Genomic DNA, 19,470 nt, shown 5'->3' on the forward strand with positions numbered 1-19,470 from the left:
TTTCTTTAATACTTCGAAAAGCACCTGAAACAGGGGAGAGCAGGCTAAGCAAACACTATTCAGAGCAGGAGAAACAATTAGGATTCAGTATTTTATCAAAAACTCTTATGTAGTACCCATGAAAATACAACTTTAAACTTCACATCCTTCCCTCCTTCCTGACTCGCTCAGTACTTCATCCCCCAACCTTGCAGCCTTGTGTTCAATGCTGGATTAATGGTACATTCACCCTGCTTGAGATTCAGCCATAGCACCTAAAGTGCCCATCAGACACGTGAACTCCATTTCTATCTGACAGAATGGAGTGGTTGGACAGACTCTGTTTAAGCACAAGCAATTCACTGCTTTCAGACTAGCCTTGCAGAATCACTTAAAAAACCCTCATACTTCTGCTCCACAGTAGTGCTCTTCTAAACCATTTCAACTGCAATGCATTCTGGATACCTATCCTACAGTTTGTGGCAGAACTCCCAGAAGCAGTGGGTCTGGAACATCTGAAAAGGCCACAGATGCACTGTGGGATGATAGTAGGAGGACTAACTGAGCTACTTCAGCAACTCCACATTGATACTAAAACTATTTAGACTGAAGTGGTTCTTAGACCTGTTGAAAGCAAGTCTCATCCCATTGGTTTCTGAATGCATGAAAACTGTTTGGAATCCTTTTGTACATGGGGATGGCATTTTTACAGGCATTCTAGGGGCAGAATGGTGCTTAGAATGCCAAACCTTTTGAGTTCAGACCAGGCTCAAGAGCCATAGGTTGAGCAATACATTGTACAGTGATCTCTTGCACAAATCTAATTGCTTAGGAAAAATCCTGGCTGAAGGCAGGATCCAGTCACAGCAAACTGTAAACAGCATCTTTTGTTGACACTGAAGTGCAAAAATTTTTATCAGTCCATTAGGAAAGGACAATATCTGCGCATTTTAATTAGAATAAGTACAAGCCATAAAGTTTGTTCCATTTAATGTAAATTCCAAGTAGTTATCAAATTAAGTGCATTCAATTATGTACAGACACGTCTTTGCTAAAATTCATGTTCATTATCAAATATTAATAAGTTAGCACAAGAAGTTGACACTAATTAAAAAATAACCCCAGTAAAAGTGTAGAGCACAATATTTTAGTTTGAATATAAAGGTGTTTGAGAAATGTTTTGTACAGCTGCAGTCTTGTTAATTCTCCTCTTTGGTCCTCTGTTTTCTTGCAACTTAATTCAATGCATAGTTAAACTGGTTTGCAAACTTCTCATGCTTCTTCTGGTCCATTCGATTCATTGCTTTCACCACCCGTTTCATGGACCCTCTGTTTATTAAAAAAAAAAAAAAAGCAAGAGGTGAATGAAAACAAGTTAACAGCTAAGTTGATGCTGTATGTAGAGTCATGGGAAATGTTTATTAATGTTAGCAAAAAATGGAGTGAGGTATGATTAATCACAAATCAGGCCTCTGAGCACCGCACTGATGAGGCAGAACAAATCTATCATGTTAACTAAACTGCAACAATACAAACAGTTTAAATTCAACAGTGGCTTTATTAACAGGAGTAAACAAATTAAAGTCTTTCAGTTTAATGGTTGTACATTCTATTCTCATTACACCACCATCCTTGGTAGACAAACATTTGAGGTGGGATTTTCAAAAGCATTTAAATGGCTTAGGGGTACAAGTCTCATTGGTTTTCAATCACACTTGTGCTTGGACGGCACTTCTGCAAAATCCCACCTTTGAAATCCTGCAGAGTAAGCTTTTAGAAAGGGGAGAGACTATGTAATGCAGAATCAAGAAGTTTTATTGCAAAGACATTTCTTAGAGTAGTTTCTCTTATGAAAAGAACATTTACTCTACAATACCAAAACTCAAACCTAGGTGAATATCTTATTTAGAGATGCCTTTTAAAGGGCCTGCTGTTCAATTAAAAAGACACACTTTATTGCAACCTTCCTTTCAAAGGTGCCCCAAATGTTTTACTATTACATAAAGGAAATCTCTTCATTTCTTCCCCTATCCCACTTCTAAGATGGAATATGGCAGCTATTTAACTCACACAAACACTACAGTACCTTAGAGAGAGAGTGGAGGATAATACCTTGTAAATAAACGGTTACCTACTGAGACATTATGCCCCATATTCTTCATAGAAATAGTGTTATGATATGAATATGGAATAACTAAGATGTTTTATGCAAGATGGCTCACATGAGGTATCATTGGAAAGGTTATGATTTACTGAATGTGATTGGATAATCTGTATTCATGTATCATTTCTGTAGCTGAAGTTAGAAATATTGACTGTAATAATTACAACTGCGTTTTCATCTGGGGAACACCCACCAGACAGTATGCAAACAGCCTGGATGGAAGGACAATTTACATATGGTAGGAATCCTTTGAGGAAGGACAATAGGACTTTGAAGATACTAATCTCCCTCCTTCCTGAGAAGTCTCCTAAGCTGCTGCTTTGACACTGCGGAGTCAGGTGATCATGTCACCTGGAACTGGACATCATTTTGGACTTCTGATATGTTGCCACTAAAGGGGGTGGGGTAAGGGTGAAAGTAGAAATAGGGACTTACCGGTACGGGGCTGGGTTGGGGCCGGCTCTGCGGGGGGGGCTCAGAGCCAGCCCCGGCCTGCCCTGTACTGATAAGCGTCCTCCCCCTACCCTGCCGGGGTAGCAGCTGTAGCCGGGGGCTCCGGCAGCAGCTTAAAGGGCTCGGCCGCTGCTACTACTCTGGGCCCTTTAAACCACTGCTGGAGCCTCCGGTTGCCACTGCTATCCGAGGGCTCCGGCAGCGGGGCTCCAGGGGCTATATAAAGGGCCTGGTGCAGTAGAGGCAGCGGGAGCCCTGCTGTCCCTACCCCAGGGCTCCAGCAGCGGGGCTCTGGTGGCAATTTAAAGGGGCTGGGGCTCTAGCTGCTGCCTGGAGAAGCTGGAACGCACCGGTATGGTGCACGGGCTCTTGCTGGCGCACCATAGTGGGGCGTACCAGCTTCCTTTCACCTCTGGGGTGGGGGTCAGGTTAGGAAACAAAGGATTCCCACCACATGTAAATTCTATTTAAGGATGGGGAGTGAGTTACCTTGGTTCTTCTCCACTGCCTCCCTGCCCGAGAAGCAAGGAAAGGAAAACACCTGAAGAAAGAAAGGAACTAAACTTGGGAGGTAGGGGGCAGGGGCTAAGCCCGGTCTGGGAATGGTGTCTGGCCCGTGAAGGATATACCTGGAGTTTTAAACTGCAAGCAAGAGCTGTCTCCAAAGAAATTCTGCAACCTGCTTAACACAACATTTAGGGTGAGAAATTATTATTTGTAGCTAGTATTCTTTAGCATATCAAGCTTAGTTTGCATGTTTTGTTTTATTTGCTCAGTAATCTGCTTTGTTCTGTTTGCTATCCCTTATAATCACTTTAAATTTTTCTTTTATAGTTAATAAATTTGTTTTTTTTGTTTGTTCTAAAATCCAGTTTGTGCAATTCATATGGGGAGTGAGGTGGAAAGCTGTGCATATCTTCCTACACATTGAGGGAGGGAGCGAATTTCATGAGCTTATGCCGTATAGATCTCTATATTGAGCCAGACAATACAACTTTGGGTTTACACTCCAGAGGGTGTGTGCACCAGTGTGCTGGACAATTCCCTGAGCCGAGTCCTCCTACACAGAGCTGATTGCAGACTCTGTGTGATTCTACAGCTGGGTGTGTCCCTACCTGTGTGTGTACATGCATGCAGGACAGGGTGAGGGAGCCCAGACTGGTGGAACGGGCAGGCTCAGTGGGACCCCAATACATCAGGTGGCACCCCAGAAGGGGGGGAGGGGTCCAGGCAATCATACCTACCTTTCTGTAACTGTTCTTCGAGATGTGTTCCGTGTGCACGCGCACCTCATGCACAGTTGTTGGAAAACTTTTTCCCTCAGTGGAACCAGTTGAGGCAGCTCTGTTGCCACACACCACTGTGTGCTAGTATGAGAGGACAGAGCTGCCCCGACCCCTTCAGTTCCTTCATACTGGATAAACTCCAATAGCGAGAGGAAGGATGGTCGTGGAATGGACATGTGTAACACATCTCAAAAAACAACAGTTACAGAAAGGGAGCTAACAGTTTTTTCTTCCTTGAGTGCTTGTTTGTGTCCATTCCACTACAGGTGACAAACAGGCAGATAAACATGGAGGTGGGCTCAGAGTCTACCTGAACAGCAATTGTAGGACAACCCGTCCGAAACGGTCCTTGCACTGATGGGAAATGGCATAATGAGAAGCAAAAGTGTGCACTGATGGCCAAATTGATGCTTTACAAATGTCTGTAATCAACAGTTGCTCCAAGAAAGCTGCTGAAGTTGCCTGTGCTCTAGTGCAATGTGTCAATACTCTATCTCTTGGGGTTATATTAGCCTATTGGTATCATAAATGAATGCATGAAGAGATACAGGATGAGATTCTCTGAGTGGAAATTGGCTGGCCCTTAGCTCTGTCCACAGCTGCAACAAACAACTGCATGGAGGATCTTAAGGACTTAATATGCTCCAGGAAGAAAGCTAAAGCCCTTCTCATATCCAACAAATGATGTTTCTCCTTATCTCTATGAGCATGGGGTTTGGGGAAAAACACTGGCAAGTAGATTGGCCATTCCATCATGTTAACTAGGCACTGAAATGGGCCTGAGGCCCAACCTTGACTGGACCATTGCCCCTTAAGGGAAGGCCAGTGCTGCAACTGTTGCATGACCCATGGTCTCCAAGTCTCTGATGGAAGGTATGCCCTCTGTCTTGGATGGGGCACAGATGAATGCATCTCTCGAGTTCGAAAAGAAAGAATCCAAAATGTCTGAGAACAGTGGGGGTGGGGAGCAGAACCAGATAGGACTTGGGGATAAGTAGCCCAAACCTGGAGATGGCAGTACTGGGGATATCAGTGGAGGCTTGCCTTTTGATTGCACTGGCCTTTACGGAAGCTTAGTGGATAACGGTACTGTGGGTCCCTGATGCAGTGAGGTAGGCGCTGTAGACATCGCTACTGATTGTAAACCTTTTTGCACTTCCAGGGATACTGATATCAAGAGGCTAAGCAGGTCCCTTGCAGATGGTTGGGAGTGGCAATGACTGATGGCTCTACCACAGAGATCTTCACGGGCACCCGCAACGGACCTCACACAGGCTCCAGAGGCAGTGATCCCTTTTTAGCTGAAGAATGCTAAAAGTGGGCGAGTGACTCTTGCCAAAATGTCTCGTAGAAGCTCTGCCTCTATTTGGCTTTGGCACGGACACATCCAAGTGAGACACCCAGCCTAAAAAAGGGACGAAGGAGCTGCAGGCATCTCCAGTGTACTCCATACTGAAGCTGATGTACTTGGGGTGCTCTTCATGTGAGATAAATCTGTTGGAGGGTGAAGTGCTGCATCCATGAGTAAATATTTGCGGCTCACAACTTTCTTTGAATGGGGCTTAAGTGACAAACTGCAGGATGTATTTGTAGAACCAAGGCCTGGTCTCCAAGGTGCTTATTGAACTCAATCAATAGAGGGCACCCAACATCTTGCAGGGTCATGTCTTAGTTTGTGTATAAAAACCCAGATAGAACAGAATAACACTATCTCCATGGTAGCGGAGCACTATGAGACGTACTTTAATTGCCCTGTATAACTCTAACTGCTTCACTCTGAAAACCATTTTGAAACCTCTGAAAACAGAAGAAACTTCTTAATACTGCTTTTAAATGGACAGGGTAAAACTCTTCTCAGCAGCAGTTGTAACAAACATCAATATTCTGAAATAAACACCTTGAAAATAGTGTCCCTTTAACAAAAACTCTACCAGCAAAGTTAACAAGGATTGTAGCTCTGTTCTTGCCAGAATAAGAAGAATGTGATCATGTTTTTGCACTTAAAATATTATCTAATTGGTAGGAGAAAAGTGAGTCTTTAGCACTGCACAGTGGCCTTGACACTTTCACGTCATGTAGGTTTTACATTAGCACCACTGAGTTGTGCAATACTGTAAATGAAATGAGATCCCACTCTGATGATCTGTGTGCAGTTTCACTTAACTTTATTGGCAGACTAGAGCCTGGGTTTATCACCTGTACATTTCAAGTAATTTGGGGTTGTTATAAAGAGCCAAGGTTATCATCTTGTTTAGTGCTGCAAACCATGAAACCTATTAAAACATGACAGGTTTGATTCCCCACGCCTTGCACAAACACACACTCAAAATCATTAGCACGAAGCACAGTAAACTAAAAACAGCTTTTTAATTTTATTTTGTAAAGGCTGATGTGAAATTCTGATTAGTAGAACTTTATGGCTTATTGACTTCTCTGACGAAGACCAGATAATGAGAAGTTCATAGAAAATGTGCCATTTTTTGACCAAAAGCCAGAAAAGCAATCCTTTTTTTTTTTCTTAGTTACAGTACCCACTGCATCAAATGAGGGAAAATGCAGAATTTTAAAACAAATGCTATCCCTTGGATGGTGTTTAACTAACACAGTCTGATGTTCTGGATGTAATAGTCCAGCATCAGTGGTTTTTTAGTACTTTGCCTCTTGAATTGATAATTTGGATACTCTGTTTCACTTGCATTGGTCACACCAGTCAGTGTCCGAAAGTTTCTAGGCACATACAACTGCTACTCTGTTTGAAGCATGCTAAAGTTTCTCTATCCAAGTTCTTATATGGTGCCCATCATCACAGTATCAGAGTGCCTCACACGAGAATAATCTCTGAAAAAAGAAAAAGGTCTAATTTCCTCCTTAACAAGACTAAAACTAAGTAACCAGATTTGTAAGTCACGACGATGGGATGCAGCCTTCCATCGGAAGTCTATGACAGCAGAGACACCTCCCTTGTCTGTGGGCATGTCTTCACTGCAGTGTTAGCTCAAGTTACTTAACAATCAAGTTAACTTCCCTCGAGTTAGCCTTGAGTGAGAGCAGTAGATGCAGGCAGTAAGTGAAGTTAATAATATACAAATGACCAATCTTAATCTTTAAATATATATGCACACACATCCACGCACACATTGCTTATTTGGGACCCCTGACTCATTTGCTCTCTTTAAAGAGAAATGTGCCAGCCCATACTCCCTTGTCCAGACAGTTTGCTATGCAGTTGGCAAAAGTGGCCCCAGCAGCACCAGAGGGCAGCAGTGACTGCCTGAATGCAATAGGTTGGAGGAAACGGGAGAGGAATGGAAACAGTTTTGTGAATCTCCACCCAGGCCTCTCTCTCAGCAGAGCATGCAAACTCTCCAACTCTCACTTCTTCGGAAAAGGGAGAGAGACACAGCAGAATCCCCCTCAGAAGCATTAACAAAGGCCCATTGGAATTACAGGAATTTGGGCTGGGGACAGAGGCTCAGCTTCACTGCTTGCTGGTTGGCACTGAACTCTCCAGCTGTGTGCTACTCTCCTGCACCAGCTTTTCACCTGGTTTGCACAGCAGAGGTGCTTTTCCCCAAGTCCCTGAACAGGAGGCTGGGATGAGAACAGTAGAAGCCCAGGTCACAATGCTTCAGCTCCCTTCATGTTGTTTGTGCTGCTACTAACATAAGAAGATGGGACTTGGGCTATAAAAGTGAAGGAAGATTTTGGGGGAGGAAGTCTGAGTGAGAATGCAGAAACTAGCTATAAAAGTTTCAAAAATAAACCAGTCACAGAGTAATATTTTTAAAAGGTGAAGTTTAGGAGGAAAATTCAGCAAAGTCTTAACCCAAGAAAAGTGACTCTGTAAAAGAATATCAATGAGTTCCATGTTTTGCTGGTGATTTTCAGATCCCAGCTGTCCAACTGAAAGGTTTTTGCCAGCCCTGCAACACAACCTGTGATCTGAAAGTCAACCTGAGTTCTCTTTGTGACCTGTATCATCACCACTAATAACAATTCTGTAACTGACATTCAGCTTACCATTCTGTGGATACAAGAAACAGAGTAGGCTCCAGCTCCTTCTCCCACAGCTGCAATGGCTTATTAGGGCTAACAAGAATAAACTCTAGTACATTTATTTGTGTCAGGGAAGTAAGCAGCTAGAAGAACTCTGAATATATGCTAGGGGCAGATCTGTTGAGAAATGCTCTATTTTCACCCAGTACTTTTCAGATTATAATGACATTTCAATTACAATGGAGAGTTACTGAGCCTGATGAATACTAGTGCGTAAGAACTAACGGAGGCTACTTGTAGTTTTATTCTGGGTGCCTGAATGGCCAGCATGTCTCTTGTCAGCTAGGACTTTAAGGGAGAAGATCAGTAACCAACCTTTCCTCCCAGGCTTGGCTGCTTTGGACCAAATTCTTATTTATTATGTGACACAGGCACAGGTTTAAGTTTACTGCATAGATCTGTACAGCTTTAATTACCTTTAATTGCTTATTTTACTAACTGGTTTACTGCACATTTAGTGGATCTCAATGCCTAATTCTTTACTAAGGTAAAAAAGAGCAACAGCAAAGCAGTGTGACAGCCTGCCATAAGAAACAAAGGAGGGAGAACAGAGTGTGACACACTTTTTCCCCCCTCCTTGATAAGACTAGTAGAGAAATTGAAGACCATTTGAGACACATTTCCTTTAGTCTTTTACTTTCATTTATACTCTATACTTTGACTTTCTTCTCTATCACTGTTCAACTTCACCATTTACCCTTGCCTACTGACCACTTTGTGCAGCCTGGGACGGCTAATAGATGTGCAGCTACCACCCTCCTTCCTGCCACCCTGCACAACCCTTCCCAGTTGAACTACTGCTCTGAGAAGGAATGGAGTCTAGAAAATACAAAGCCTGGTTGTACAGTCTAGGATCTGGTTTGTCCCAAATCACAAATGTTGTACCTTTGTCCAGCTAAGGTATAGCTGGGGTCAAAGTTCAACTCTAAGGTCAAGAAGATATGGGGGATGGTAACATGGGAGGTGAGAGAGAAGTCATGGCCTTCCGGAAACCTAGCAAGTGGTCAGAGGTCGGGGGAGATCAACCCAGTAACCAGCACCAAGATTCCACTGCAGGCAAAAGCAAAACAGCTCAAACATAGGCCTTTCACTGGTCAATGCTGTTCACCCTTACCCCTGAGCACACCTCTAAATTGTTTGTACCAAGAAGGACATCCCTTATTTTTAGACTTACATTACATCTAAACTACTGAATTATAAAGAAGTATTGGGCCACTTACTATAGACTTACATCACAAATTCTGGGTTATGAAACTGAGGCTACAGAAATGTATCCCATGTCATTTGAAACCCACACTCTCTCAAATCCTATATATCTTGCAAGTACATTCTAGAGAGGAAGCACAATGCCACACAGCAGGAGGCTCAAGGAAAGTAAGCAGAAGACTTATAAATGGCCTTTATACAGTTTTATAAATGCCAGTGGTGAAGTGTTCCCTGAGGAATAACCCTGTTCATTAGCTTATTGTTGCCCCATGCCCCCACTCTCTGGCAGACAGAAGGCACCGTTTTTCTGCAGCAAGCTGTGAGGGCTTTTTCCTCGCTGCTTGTTCAGGTGGAAACAGCTACTAAAATCAAAATGTTAAAAAAGGCAATGAAGTGTGGGCTGGGGGTTTCAAATAAGGTAAGTATCTTACTTATTGAAGACTTTCTTCTCCAGCCGTGAACGAGAAGTATTAGCCTCCTGTTTCAAGTCTGTCAGGTTTGGATATTTCCTCTTCTTCCCTTTGTTCTTCCCTCCTTTTCCTTTCCCACTGTATCTAGAGGATCCAAGATCTACTCCAGTAGCTGCTTCAACCTCTCTCATGAATTCTGGGTCTTGCCACTCTGTTTAAAGAAGAAAAAAACAACATTTTAAAGATCAGACAACCCCATCTAAAACTTGTGAGTTTCCAGTGGTATTAGGGCCTGTTCACAAGGAGGGCAGAATCATGTTGCTGCAAGGATTTTAGTCTGAAATCTAAGTTATATAGCCTAATGGGTACAAGAGGACTAGTCTACAGCACAGATCTCTGGGAAGAAATCCTGGCCAAGATGATTGGGCATACTTCCTAGTATCAACCACGGTAGCTAATACAGTTCTGTATGTAAGGCCTAAGTCAACTTCTTGTAAAAGAGCAATAGCAGAATTCCAGGGAATGCACTTCACATGGGAGAAGTAGCCTAAACACTGAGGTTATTATTATTTAATCTAACAAGAAGCTGCCAGTCTGAGCTCACAAGTTTATGATGTAAAGTAAATTTTGGAAAAATGAATTTAAAAAAAATTGTGCCCAGGATATTTCATGTTTGAAGAGTGGTTGCTTAGATATGCAATAGCATTTCCATAGTCAGGAAGTAAGATTACTTCAAAATACATAGCTAATTTCGGACAGACTTGATAGCATACTGTAAGGAAAAGGAATATGATCTTGTTCTCATCCTCTCAATATTGAATCTGGAAAAGCCTTCACTTCTGCAATATCCCACCATTCCAAATTTAAATTGTCTAAATCCAACTTCCTTCTTCCTACAACAGCACTAGAGTCAATTTAGCACTGTCAGAAACGTCTGTTGATATTTTATTAAAGCATTCTAGTTCTGAAACTTGTAAGAACTGTTAACACTATTGCAATTAAGTGCCACAGTAGGAAAAGGCCTAAGTAATCTAGACTGTAAATAAACTCTTAAGGGAAGGGACTGTCATTACTTTTTGGCACAGGGTCTAGCATAATGGGGCCCCGTCCTGGACTGGGGCAGTAGGTGTCAGTGTAATATAAACAGGTAGGATTATGGTGTTGGTCAGGGCAAAAGGGACATAGTCTACATTTGAAAATAATTCAAATTCATGGGAAAATTAATCTTAAAATAGAAAAATCAAGTTATGGATTGGAAACAAACAAGTGCAAGTATAATTCTGAAAAGCAGCAGACTGACTAACATGCTAGAATCCCGGAACGCCAGAATTCTAATTCTCACTCTGCCAATAACTTGTCAAGTAGTTTTGGGTTTGTCACCTAACCTTTCTTGATCAATATCTCCATCCGTGAATAGCAATAGCACAAGGGTGACATTAGGTTTACTTAACATTTGTACAGAGCTTTGAAAAAAATCAAAGGTGCTAAATTTTATTAATAAAGAAACCTATAATTTCATCTGCATACCTTAAGTGGTCAAGAACTATGACAAAAATATAGGTTATGCTGTTTCCGGTAGGTCAGAGGTAACATATTCCTTCCAGTAGCATTAAAATTATACAGCTCAGGAGTATTAACTCATCTATGCAGGGAAAGGATAGATCTAACCTATCAATTTTATGCACAGAAAAACAGAGTGAGACTAAAATTATGCACAAACAAAAGGATGAAGAAAGCAGAGCTGGGAATGAACTGAGAAAGGGAAGTATAGAGGGAGAAAATAGAACCCACACAGTTGATAGATCAGAAGACTTCACAGAGTTTATTTTTTGAAGTGAAGGAATACAGAGCAGCACAATTCAGATACAGGAACGATTAATCCAAGATTAAGGAAAACTGTCTAAACAGTTTATCTCGCAGTAATAAGAAGGCGTCACAGTTTAGGAACCCAGTGAATGGAGCAATTGTTTAAACACAACGAAAAATGCCGGCATCCAGAAGAGATGAAATGAGCATTTGAGTAAAATGAAGGAGCAATTTAAAAGCCTTTGAGAAAAATCAATAGAATGCCAGGGAAGAGCAGCCTTTTTGAGCATTGATGGGCCCCTAAAGCTCTTCATACATTGTTACTGAGTTTAGCAGCAGGGAAAAGAAAATTACACAGTTTGCAAGGGTAGGCGGGAATCAATACTGTAGTTAGTAAAGAGATGCTATTTCACATCTGACTGGTCAGCGGCCTGCCTTCACCAGCTTGTCCTGATACCTGTTTGTTAACAAGTCACTAAGGGCTGAAAAACCAGATACTCTTCAGGCTTGACACAAAAAATAGGCACTTAATTTGCTCTTGTGTGCGAACTACTGGAAAAGGATGAACACTGCAGATTAGGGGGTCACTGTAATCCCTCATGATTCATTGTTTCAGGGCCAAAGAGCTTAAAGCACCGTTTTGTGAACATATGGCTAGAATCTAATACTTTAAACTAAGTTTTAATTTAATAATGTTCAAGCCTCACTTTTTAAAAAATATCTCAGTAGTGACCATATTGCTAAGACATACACTGGTCATTATCATATGGACTATATTACTTTTTCATAGTTGTTTTTCCATTCAGTCACATGGGGATAAAAATTAATCGACCTTCCAGAAGAGTGAAGAACATAGGAAACCTGTGATCTGAGCTAGCCTAAAGTTTCTGATAAGCAGAGACTTCTTGGGAGTACCCATTACAAATTCATGCACTTGAAATCAAAAGCAGCAAACATTAATTAGCTCTATATACATTTAAATAAAAGGAACCAGATTAGTTCCCTCAGGAAGTGTTTATATTCTGGCCTGTATTAGAAATTACTAGTAAAAGGACCAATTTTGTACTTAAGAGTAAAATAAAAACAGTTTAATTTGGCAAGGGAACGAAGTGTTTATTACTTTAGAACAGTAAAGGCATCTTTCCTTGGCCCCCAAAAAGTAACATCTTATTTACTGTCATCTTTACAAACCTGCCACTCATTGCTTAAACACCCTGTTCTTTCAGCCTTACAAGCCTAGTTAGGAAATGGACAGGGCTACTGGAGAAGGTGGAATAGGTGCATGCTATTCCTGTCTCCCCCACAAACTGTTGTTGTACATAACCTCAACATCCAACACTCTCAGGGTCTTTGTGCAATAAATGAACTACAATCTTGACCATGGTTGATCCTCATTTTGCAGTGTGTGGTCACTAATGTGTGGAATCACAGTACCAACTGTAAGAACAAAGTATGTGTAGTATCAGGTGGGTTATTTTAGACTCTAAACTACCTTGTGTTGTGAACATGTGCACAATCCTCACAGCTACACTGACGTACTTGGTAATGCTGTTACAAGTCACTTGCAGGAAAGACATGACTTTTTAAACACTGGTTAAAACAATACATCAGCTCTTAATTTAAAAGTCCTTAACTATGGACAAGAATTAATGAACCAAATACTAAGACCAATGAGCAAATATGCTCAGTAACAGTTAATACACAGACATTAGAAACTTTCTTTAAATTAAATGAATGGAAGTTTTGGCCAGCAAACTAAGTGCCATAGTTTCTTTAGCTTCCCACCAGACAGGCAGAGAACGGTGGGCAGAAGGGAGCTCAGTTTGACATTTCAGCTTAAAAATGACATTCAGTAGGGCAGCAAAGTAATGTCAGAAGTGGAGTGGGACTCAAGCACACATCTTTCTGGGCCAGAGGTGAGCGTGTTACCAACAGCATCACACTGACACAGTAATAAAAATCAGTATTATGTCTAGCCTAGAGGAATGTCAATTTCACAGAAAAAAAATCAATAGTTTTCAGTCTGAGTTTTTTTTTTTTTCCACACCAGAGCATTAGGGCTGGTCTACACTTGAAACGCTATAGTTGTGCCACTGTAGTACGTTAGCATAGAGATTACCTGTGCCAATTAGAGGGTTTTCCCACTGGCATAGTTAATTCACCTCCCCAAGAGGCAGTATCTAGGTCGAAAGAACAATTCTTCCATTGACCTACCGCTGTCTACATCGGGGTTAGACTGGCTTAATTAAGTCACTCAGGAGTGTGAATTTTTCAATGCCCCTCAGCAATGTAGCTGGGTTGACTTAACTTTTGAGTGTAGGCCTGGCCTTAGGTTCTGTTTCTAGTTTGAAACTAGCCTTTCAAGAGTAGCTACTAACATAACTCCCTTTCTCTGTCTGTAGATTTTGCAATAATTAAAATAAAGAAAAGTCAAAACTTTTTTTTTTTTTTTAAAACAAAATAACCACACGCTTGCTATACACAAATCGGAGCTATTGGGTTATACTTAGATGCACCTTTATACTGGTTACCAATTTTTGGATGTTAGGTCATGATGGCCAACTACTGTTATCTATGCTTTGCAAAGAGACTTCCAGGGGAGGCTAGTGGCTGAACTAATAATATCAAACAATCAAAGAATCATTGGATTCCAGATTCACTTCAAATAAGATACCAACATATCAGGAATACATATGGACAAGGCACACAATCTTTTCCAGTTTCAGAAGTGCTATTTCTGGTATTACTAAGCAGAAACAGAAGCATAACTATACTAGAGGTGAATTCCTTGCAAACTTTCCTCCTAGGAAGGGTAAATAAAAATGTAAAGTTGGGAGGAAAATATCAAATTCCTGCACTAAGGCAATGAAAACAGAACCAGTATTTATGATACCACAGTAGTGTAGATGCTATAGTGATATCACCATGGTACATAGATGTAGCACCTGCTACAAATCAGTATTGCTTCCAGTTGAAACGTTAGCTGGCTTTAGTCAGAAATATAGGAACAGCTGCCACTGATCATTTTCCAGGAAAACGGTGTAACTGTATGTAAAATGTGAGCTCCTCAAGAGGGTTGCACCGTATCTGTATAGAAAGTGTGTAGTCCATTGTGAGTGCTACTAGATATAAGCAATAAACAAATATCGTCACATGCAGCTGCACCACTATTGCGTGTCTGGTGAAGCCGTGCTATGCTGACAGGAGAGTGCTCTCCCATTGGCATAATTACTCCACTTCTGAGAGAGGCAGAACCTATGTCAGCAGGAAAGCGTCTCGAGCCAACACAACGTCGGTGTGGACAGCGCTGAAGTCGATGTAACCTGTGTCACTCAGGGGGGCGTCTTTTTCAAGGAAGTTACATCAATTTAAGCGGTAGTGTAGACCAACCCTGAATATGTGACTTCGTAACCTTAAAATTCTTTAAACATAGCTTTTTGTATGTAATTTCCTAGCTTTTTTTGAAGTACAAATGGCAAACCATAAATTCCACAATGTTGAACCATGGGCGAGGACCTTTAGTATTATCTCTTGTGCTAACAATGAGTGGAACAAAAGTAGGCTGTTACTCTCTGTGTGGCCCTTTCATTGATTTAGGGAGGAACACATGCTTTCATCAGTATTTGCTAAGCAGCAGAGAAATGTTAGGAATTGGGAATGTTAAGTTCTATTCCTGGTTTTGGAGGACAGAATGGTCTAGTGGTTACCGACAGTACAGTCATGCACACATATTTGGCACATTCACTCTGAAAGATAGTGTAGTTTAGTGGATGAGATTCAGATTTGCCATATTAGGACCTGGATTTTATTAGCAGATCTGCCAGTAATGACCTTGTGCCACCTTTCAGTTGTTGGCCTCCTGATAGAGACGTATGAGTCCTGGCTCAGTAATAAGGCTTGTGAAATGCACAAATAGAATTAATAACACTCATCAGTAGACACAGCTGAGACAAGAACTCCTGATCTCCTCTTGGCTCTGAACCCAGCACAGGCATCTTTTTGACTCCAGGACAATCCAGGTGTCAAATTTCAAATTCCTGCTCCAAACCCAGGTGGTGCTAAAGCTCTTTAAAAGAAGTGGTTGGGAAAAAAATGTTAACCTTGACAAAACTATCTATTTTTCCATAACCTCTTTCTGGGAAATGACTGAACCACTTTTGCTGAAACTTTCCAAAAAAAGTTCAGTTCGAAACAGAACAAACAGGAAATTTCAGCCCAAATGATTAAAGTTTGGCAATGTTATAAACAACTGAAATCAGATGGATTAAAGCAAACCAGGGCCCAAGGTTTACCCTTACTTGTGATGCCTGACTACTACTCAAGAGCCACCTGCAGAGGTTGTCGTCAGGAGTCCCTCATCTGTCTCTTTTTAGGCAGACTTGCCCTTCCCTTCCACTTTCCCCACTTCCTCCCTCTGTCTTCAAGATTGTCTTCATATCTATGAGGCTAGAGACTTATTTTTTTAAATGAAGGAGAGCAACCTCTGAAGAGTGCTATCCTACACCTGCTCTGGAGCAGTATTGTGGGCATTTCTTGTGCAGGCAAGTGGTGAACAAGTCTATTGTTGGTGTTCCCCATTATCGGAACATGTCGAGTCCATCTCCCATTCAAGGTTGTGTAGAAACTTGTGGCTGAAACTGTCCGTTTTCATGTTGCGCACTCCTGGTAGGTAGGCAGGCTGCTGATATTGTAACACTGTGGGAAATGCACCCCAAATCCACAGTTTTACTGCTTCCGCACAAAGGGAGGGTGATCTGGTGCCCCCCTGATGATTTATGCAGTACACACACGCTATGTTCTCCATCATGACTTTCGTGTGTGTGTCTCTGATCAGTGGAAGGAAGTGAGAACATGTGTTCCTGACCACTCTGAATTCAAGGAGTGATGTGAAGACACACTTTGGAGGGTGACCATTTGCTCTGTACTGTGAGGCGGTTGAGAAACGCACCCCACCCTATAAGGGATGCGTCAGTGGTGAGGAGAAGGGACAGAGGAAGGTGTGCAAATGGGATCCCCATGCAGATGTTGGCCAGTTCAAGGATTGGTTTACCTTGGCGAGTAGCAATAGTGGTTTGTCCAGACTGTCTTTATTCAGTTTGTAAACCGACGTGAACCACGACTGCAGGCATCTCATAAGAAGTCTAGCATGAGCTATCACAAATGTGCCTATGGCCCTGTGACCTAGAAGGTGAAGACAATGTCAAGACGATATTTGAGGGCTGGTTTGCAATGTCTCTATGAGAATGGAGAGACTGAGGAATCTGTGTTCTGTAAGAAGCGCTCGCGCTTGGACAGAGTCGAGATCAGCTCCTATGAATTCTAATATCTGTGAATTTTTGTATGCTGATTTGTAGGCCCAGGTTTGTGAATAAGTCCACAGTCGTACAGGTAACCCGCTGAGTTTTGTCAAGAGAGCCTCCCTTAGAAGACAATCGCCCAAGTACAGATAGATCATGATCCAGGTGGGCTGCCACTATAGACAGGACTTTGAGGAATACTCTGGGAGCGGATGAGAGGCCAAAGGGGAGTACTCTGTGTAAGCAGTGGTCTTGCTTTAGGGTAAATCGAAGATATTGTCTGTGGGATGGCAGAATTAAAATATGGAAATAAGCATCCTCAAGGTTGACGGCTGAGAACTGATCTCCCTGTTCTGATGCTGGAAAAAATCGCTGCTAAAGTGACCATCTTGAATTTTTGAGGCTTGACTAATTTGTTGAGTGCTCTGTGATCTGGCACGGGTCTCCAACCTCCCTTTTTCTTGGGTAACAGGAAATAATGAGAGTAAAAACCCTTTGCTGTGTAGATGTTGAGATACTGGTTCTATGGCTCCTACACTGAGGAGGTGGTCTCTCTCTTGTTGTAACAGGTTCTCGTGAGAAGGTCCCTAAAGCGGGAGGGGGAAGGGAGTCGGGGGAAATGAAGAGAAGTCGATTGAGTACCCATCGCGAATATTCTCTAGCACCCACTTATCAGATATTATCCGTTCCCAGGTGCGGAACAGGGCGAGGAGACATCCATAGGGATGCGAATGCTCAGATAGCATTAGATGGTGTTGAAGAGGTGGTCTGATGGGACCCAGCCAAACCCATCAAAACTGATGTTTTGAGGTGGATGGTTGGGAAGTAGGTTGTGGGCCCAATGGTTTGCACATTTTGAGAACCTAGAATTCTTCCTTTGTGGCTCGTAGAAGTGTTGGGTTGAGTAGTGTGCCAAGCAAGATCTGAATGAAGGCTGAGGACTGTATTTTCTCTTCTTCCCAGATGTATAAATTCTTAGTGGCCAAAGAGTAGCCCTGGAACCTAAGTGTACGGAAGGAAGGATCCATCTTTTCTGTGAACAATTTTGTGCCCTTGAAGCGAAAGTCCTCCATGGTTGTCTGCTCTTCCTTGAGGAAGCCCGGTAAGTGTTGCCAAGAGGCTTGCTGCACCACAACGGCAGTGGAGATGGAACATAATTGCCATATCAGCTGTGTCGAGCACTGATTAAAGTGTTGTCCTGGCTACCAGTTCTCCTTTGTTGAAGATGGCTCTCAATTGATCTCTGAGAGATTTTGGAAGCTGTTCAATAAAGGAATTGAGTTTTGAGTAGTTGATAGTCAGATTTTGCCATTAAGGCCTGGTAATTTGTGATGTGGAATTGAAGCGTGGCAGAAGAATAAGCTTTTCTCCCAAATACGTCGAGGTGTTTCCAAATCCTATTATAGAGGGTGGATTTCTGATGTCGTCGACCTTTGGAGTGTACCACTTCCTCAATTATCGAATTAGGGGGTGGATGGGAGAAAATAAATTCTGTGTCCTTCACTGGTACATAATATTTCTTATCGGCCTGGTTACGGGTTGGCTGGGCCGATGCAGATGTCCGCGATATAGTTTTGGCTGGGTCCAAGAAAGCCTTGTTGATGGGAAGAGCTACTCTTGAGGAGGAAGAGGAGTGCAGAACATCCAGCAATTTATGGTGTGATTATGTAGCCTCCTGTCGTGGTAATGGCAGTGTGTTTGCCACTTTCTGAGCTAGGTCCTGAAAAAGTTTAAAGTCATCCGCTAATGATGGTGGAGGGAACATCACTGCCTCATCTGGTAAGGAAAATGAGATGTTAGTCTGAGGCACAACCTCTTCCTCAGTGCTGACCTTCTCTTCTTCCTTCATCTCTTCAGGAGGCTCTGGATACAGAGGCAGAGAGAAGGTGCCTCATAGGTTCTTGGTGGGCCATACTAGAACTTCAGGAGGCATGATGTCTATATGCCTGCCACAGATCCCAGTAATGCCACTGATATAGCGGGAAGGGTCCCGGTGGTTGGTACCATGTTTGACCATACCAGGGAGGCTGAGGGTCAGATTGACAGTATGGCGAGGGAGGTCCAGATTGGTAATGGGCACAATACCTCCTCCTGCTCACTATCTGACTCCCCACTGGAGACTGGGGCTGCACAGCCTGATGTCAAAGGGGAATCTGGAGCTTAAGGCAAACTTGGTACAGGGGCCTTGGTACTGAGTAGAAGAAACTCAGGAACATGAGACACTGTGAGGTCTCTTGAGTATCTGAAGTCTTGTGATGTCATAGATACCAGTACCAGTGGTGGTTAATGCCAGGACAACTGTATTGATGGAATTGGTGATGTAGTTTGGTTAAATGATCTAATTGTGTTTGGCATACGTTGACAGTACTGACGTCATCGTCTACACCAATGGAATCTTCCCCAAGGCAAGGTCTTTGCCTCGCCCAGTCAGTAATGATGTTTCATTGCTTGTGGCCACTGGGTCCCTTAGGCAGTCCAATGTGCTCTTTGGGACGGCTTCAGTGCCATCAGTACCAATGATACTGAACAAGTTAGTGATCTTTTTGGACTGGTTCGGGGTATGCTCTGAGGACTCCCGTTTTAGAAGCCTTATGTGAATGGCTGATTGTTGCCTTTTTAGGCTCACTTCCTTTGGATATAGAGGGCTGTGGTGAATCTTGAGGTGGATCTGAAGGCGGTTGGAGAGCTGCTTCCATTAGAAGACAAGTATCAGAGGGGTAGCCATGTTAGTCTGGATCTGTAAAAGCAGCAAAGAAGCCTGTGACACCTTATAGACTAACAGACATTTTGAGCATGAGCTTTCGTGGGTGAAT

At 42.4% G+C, this 19,470-nt stretch overlaps 1 protein-coding gene across 2 annotated transcripts in view; it reads right to left on the bottom strand.

Moving 5' to 3' along the window:
* Positions 1–907: 907 nt before the first annotated feature.
* UVSSA (UV stimulated scaffold protein A) overlaps positions 908–19,470 on the bottom strand; it is a 120,732-nt gene continuing 102,169 nt past the window's right edge. For both annotated transcript variants that reach the window (XM_075066641.1, XM_032779912.2), the window contains 2 exons: positions 9,576–9,765; positions 908–1,308 (listed from right to left, as the gene is read on the bottom strand). In XM_075066641.1, coding sequence (XP_074922742.1) covers positions 1,215–1,308; positions 9,576–9,765 — 284 coding nt within the window. In that variant the 3' untranslated portion in view covers positions 908–1,214. The remainder of the gene's footprint in view (positions 1,309–9,575; positions 9,766–19,470) is intronic.

The sequence above is a fragment of the Chelonoidis abingdonii genome, chromosome 5, assembly GCF_003597395.2.
Source record: "Chelonoidis abingdonii isolate Lonesome George chromosome 5, CheloAbing_2.0, whole genome shotgun sequence".
Classification (NCBI taxonomy): Eukaryota; Metazoa; Chordata; order Testudines; family Testudinidae; genus Chelonoidis; species Chelonoidis abingdonii.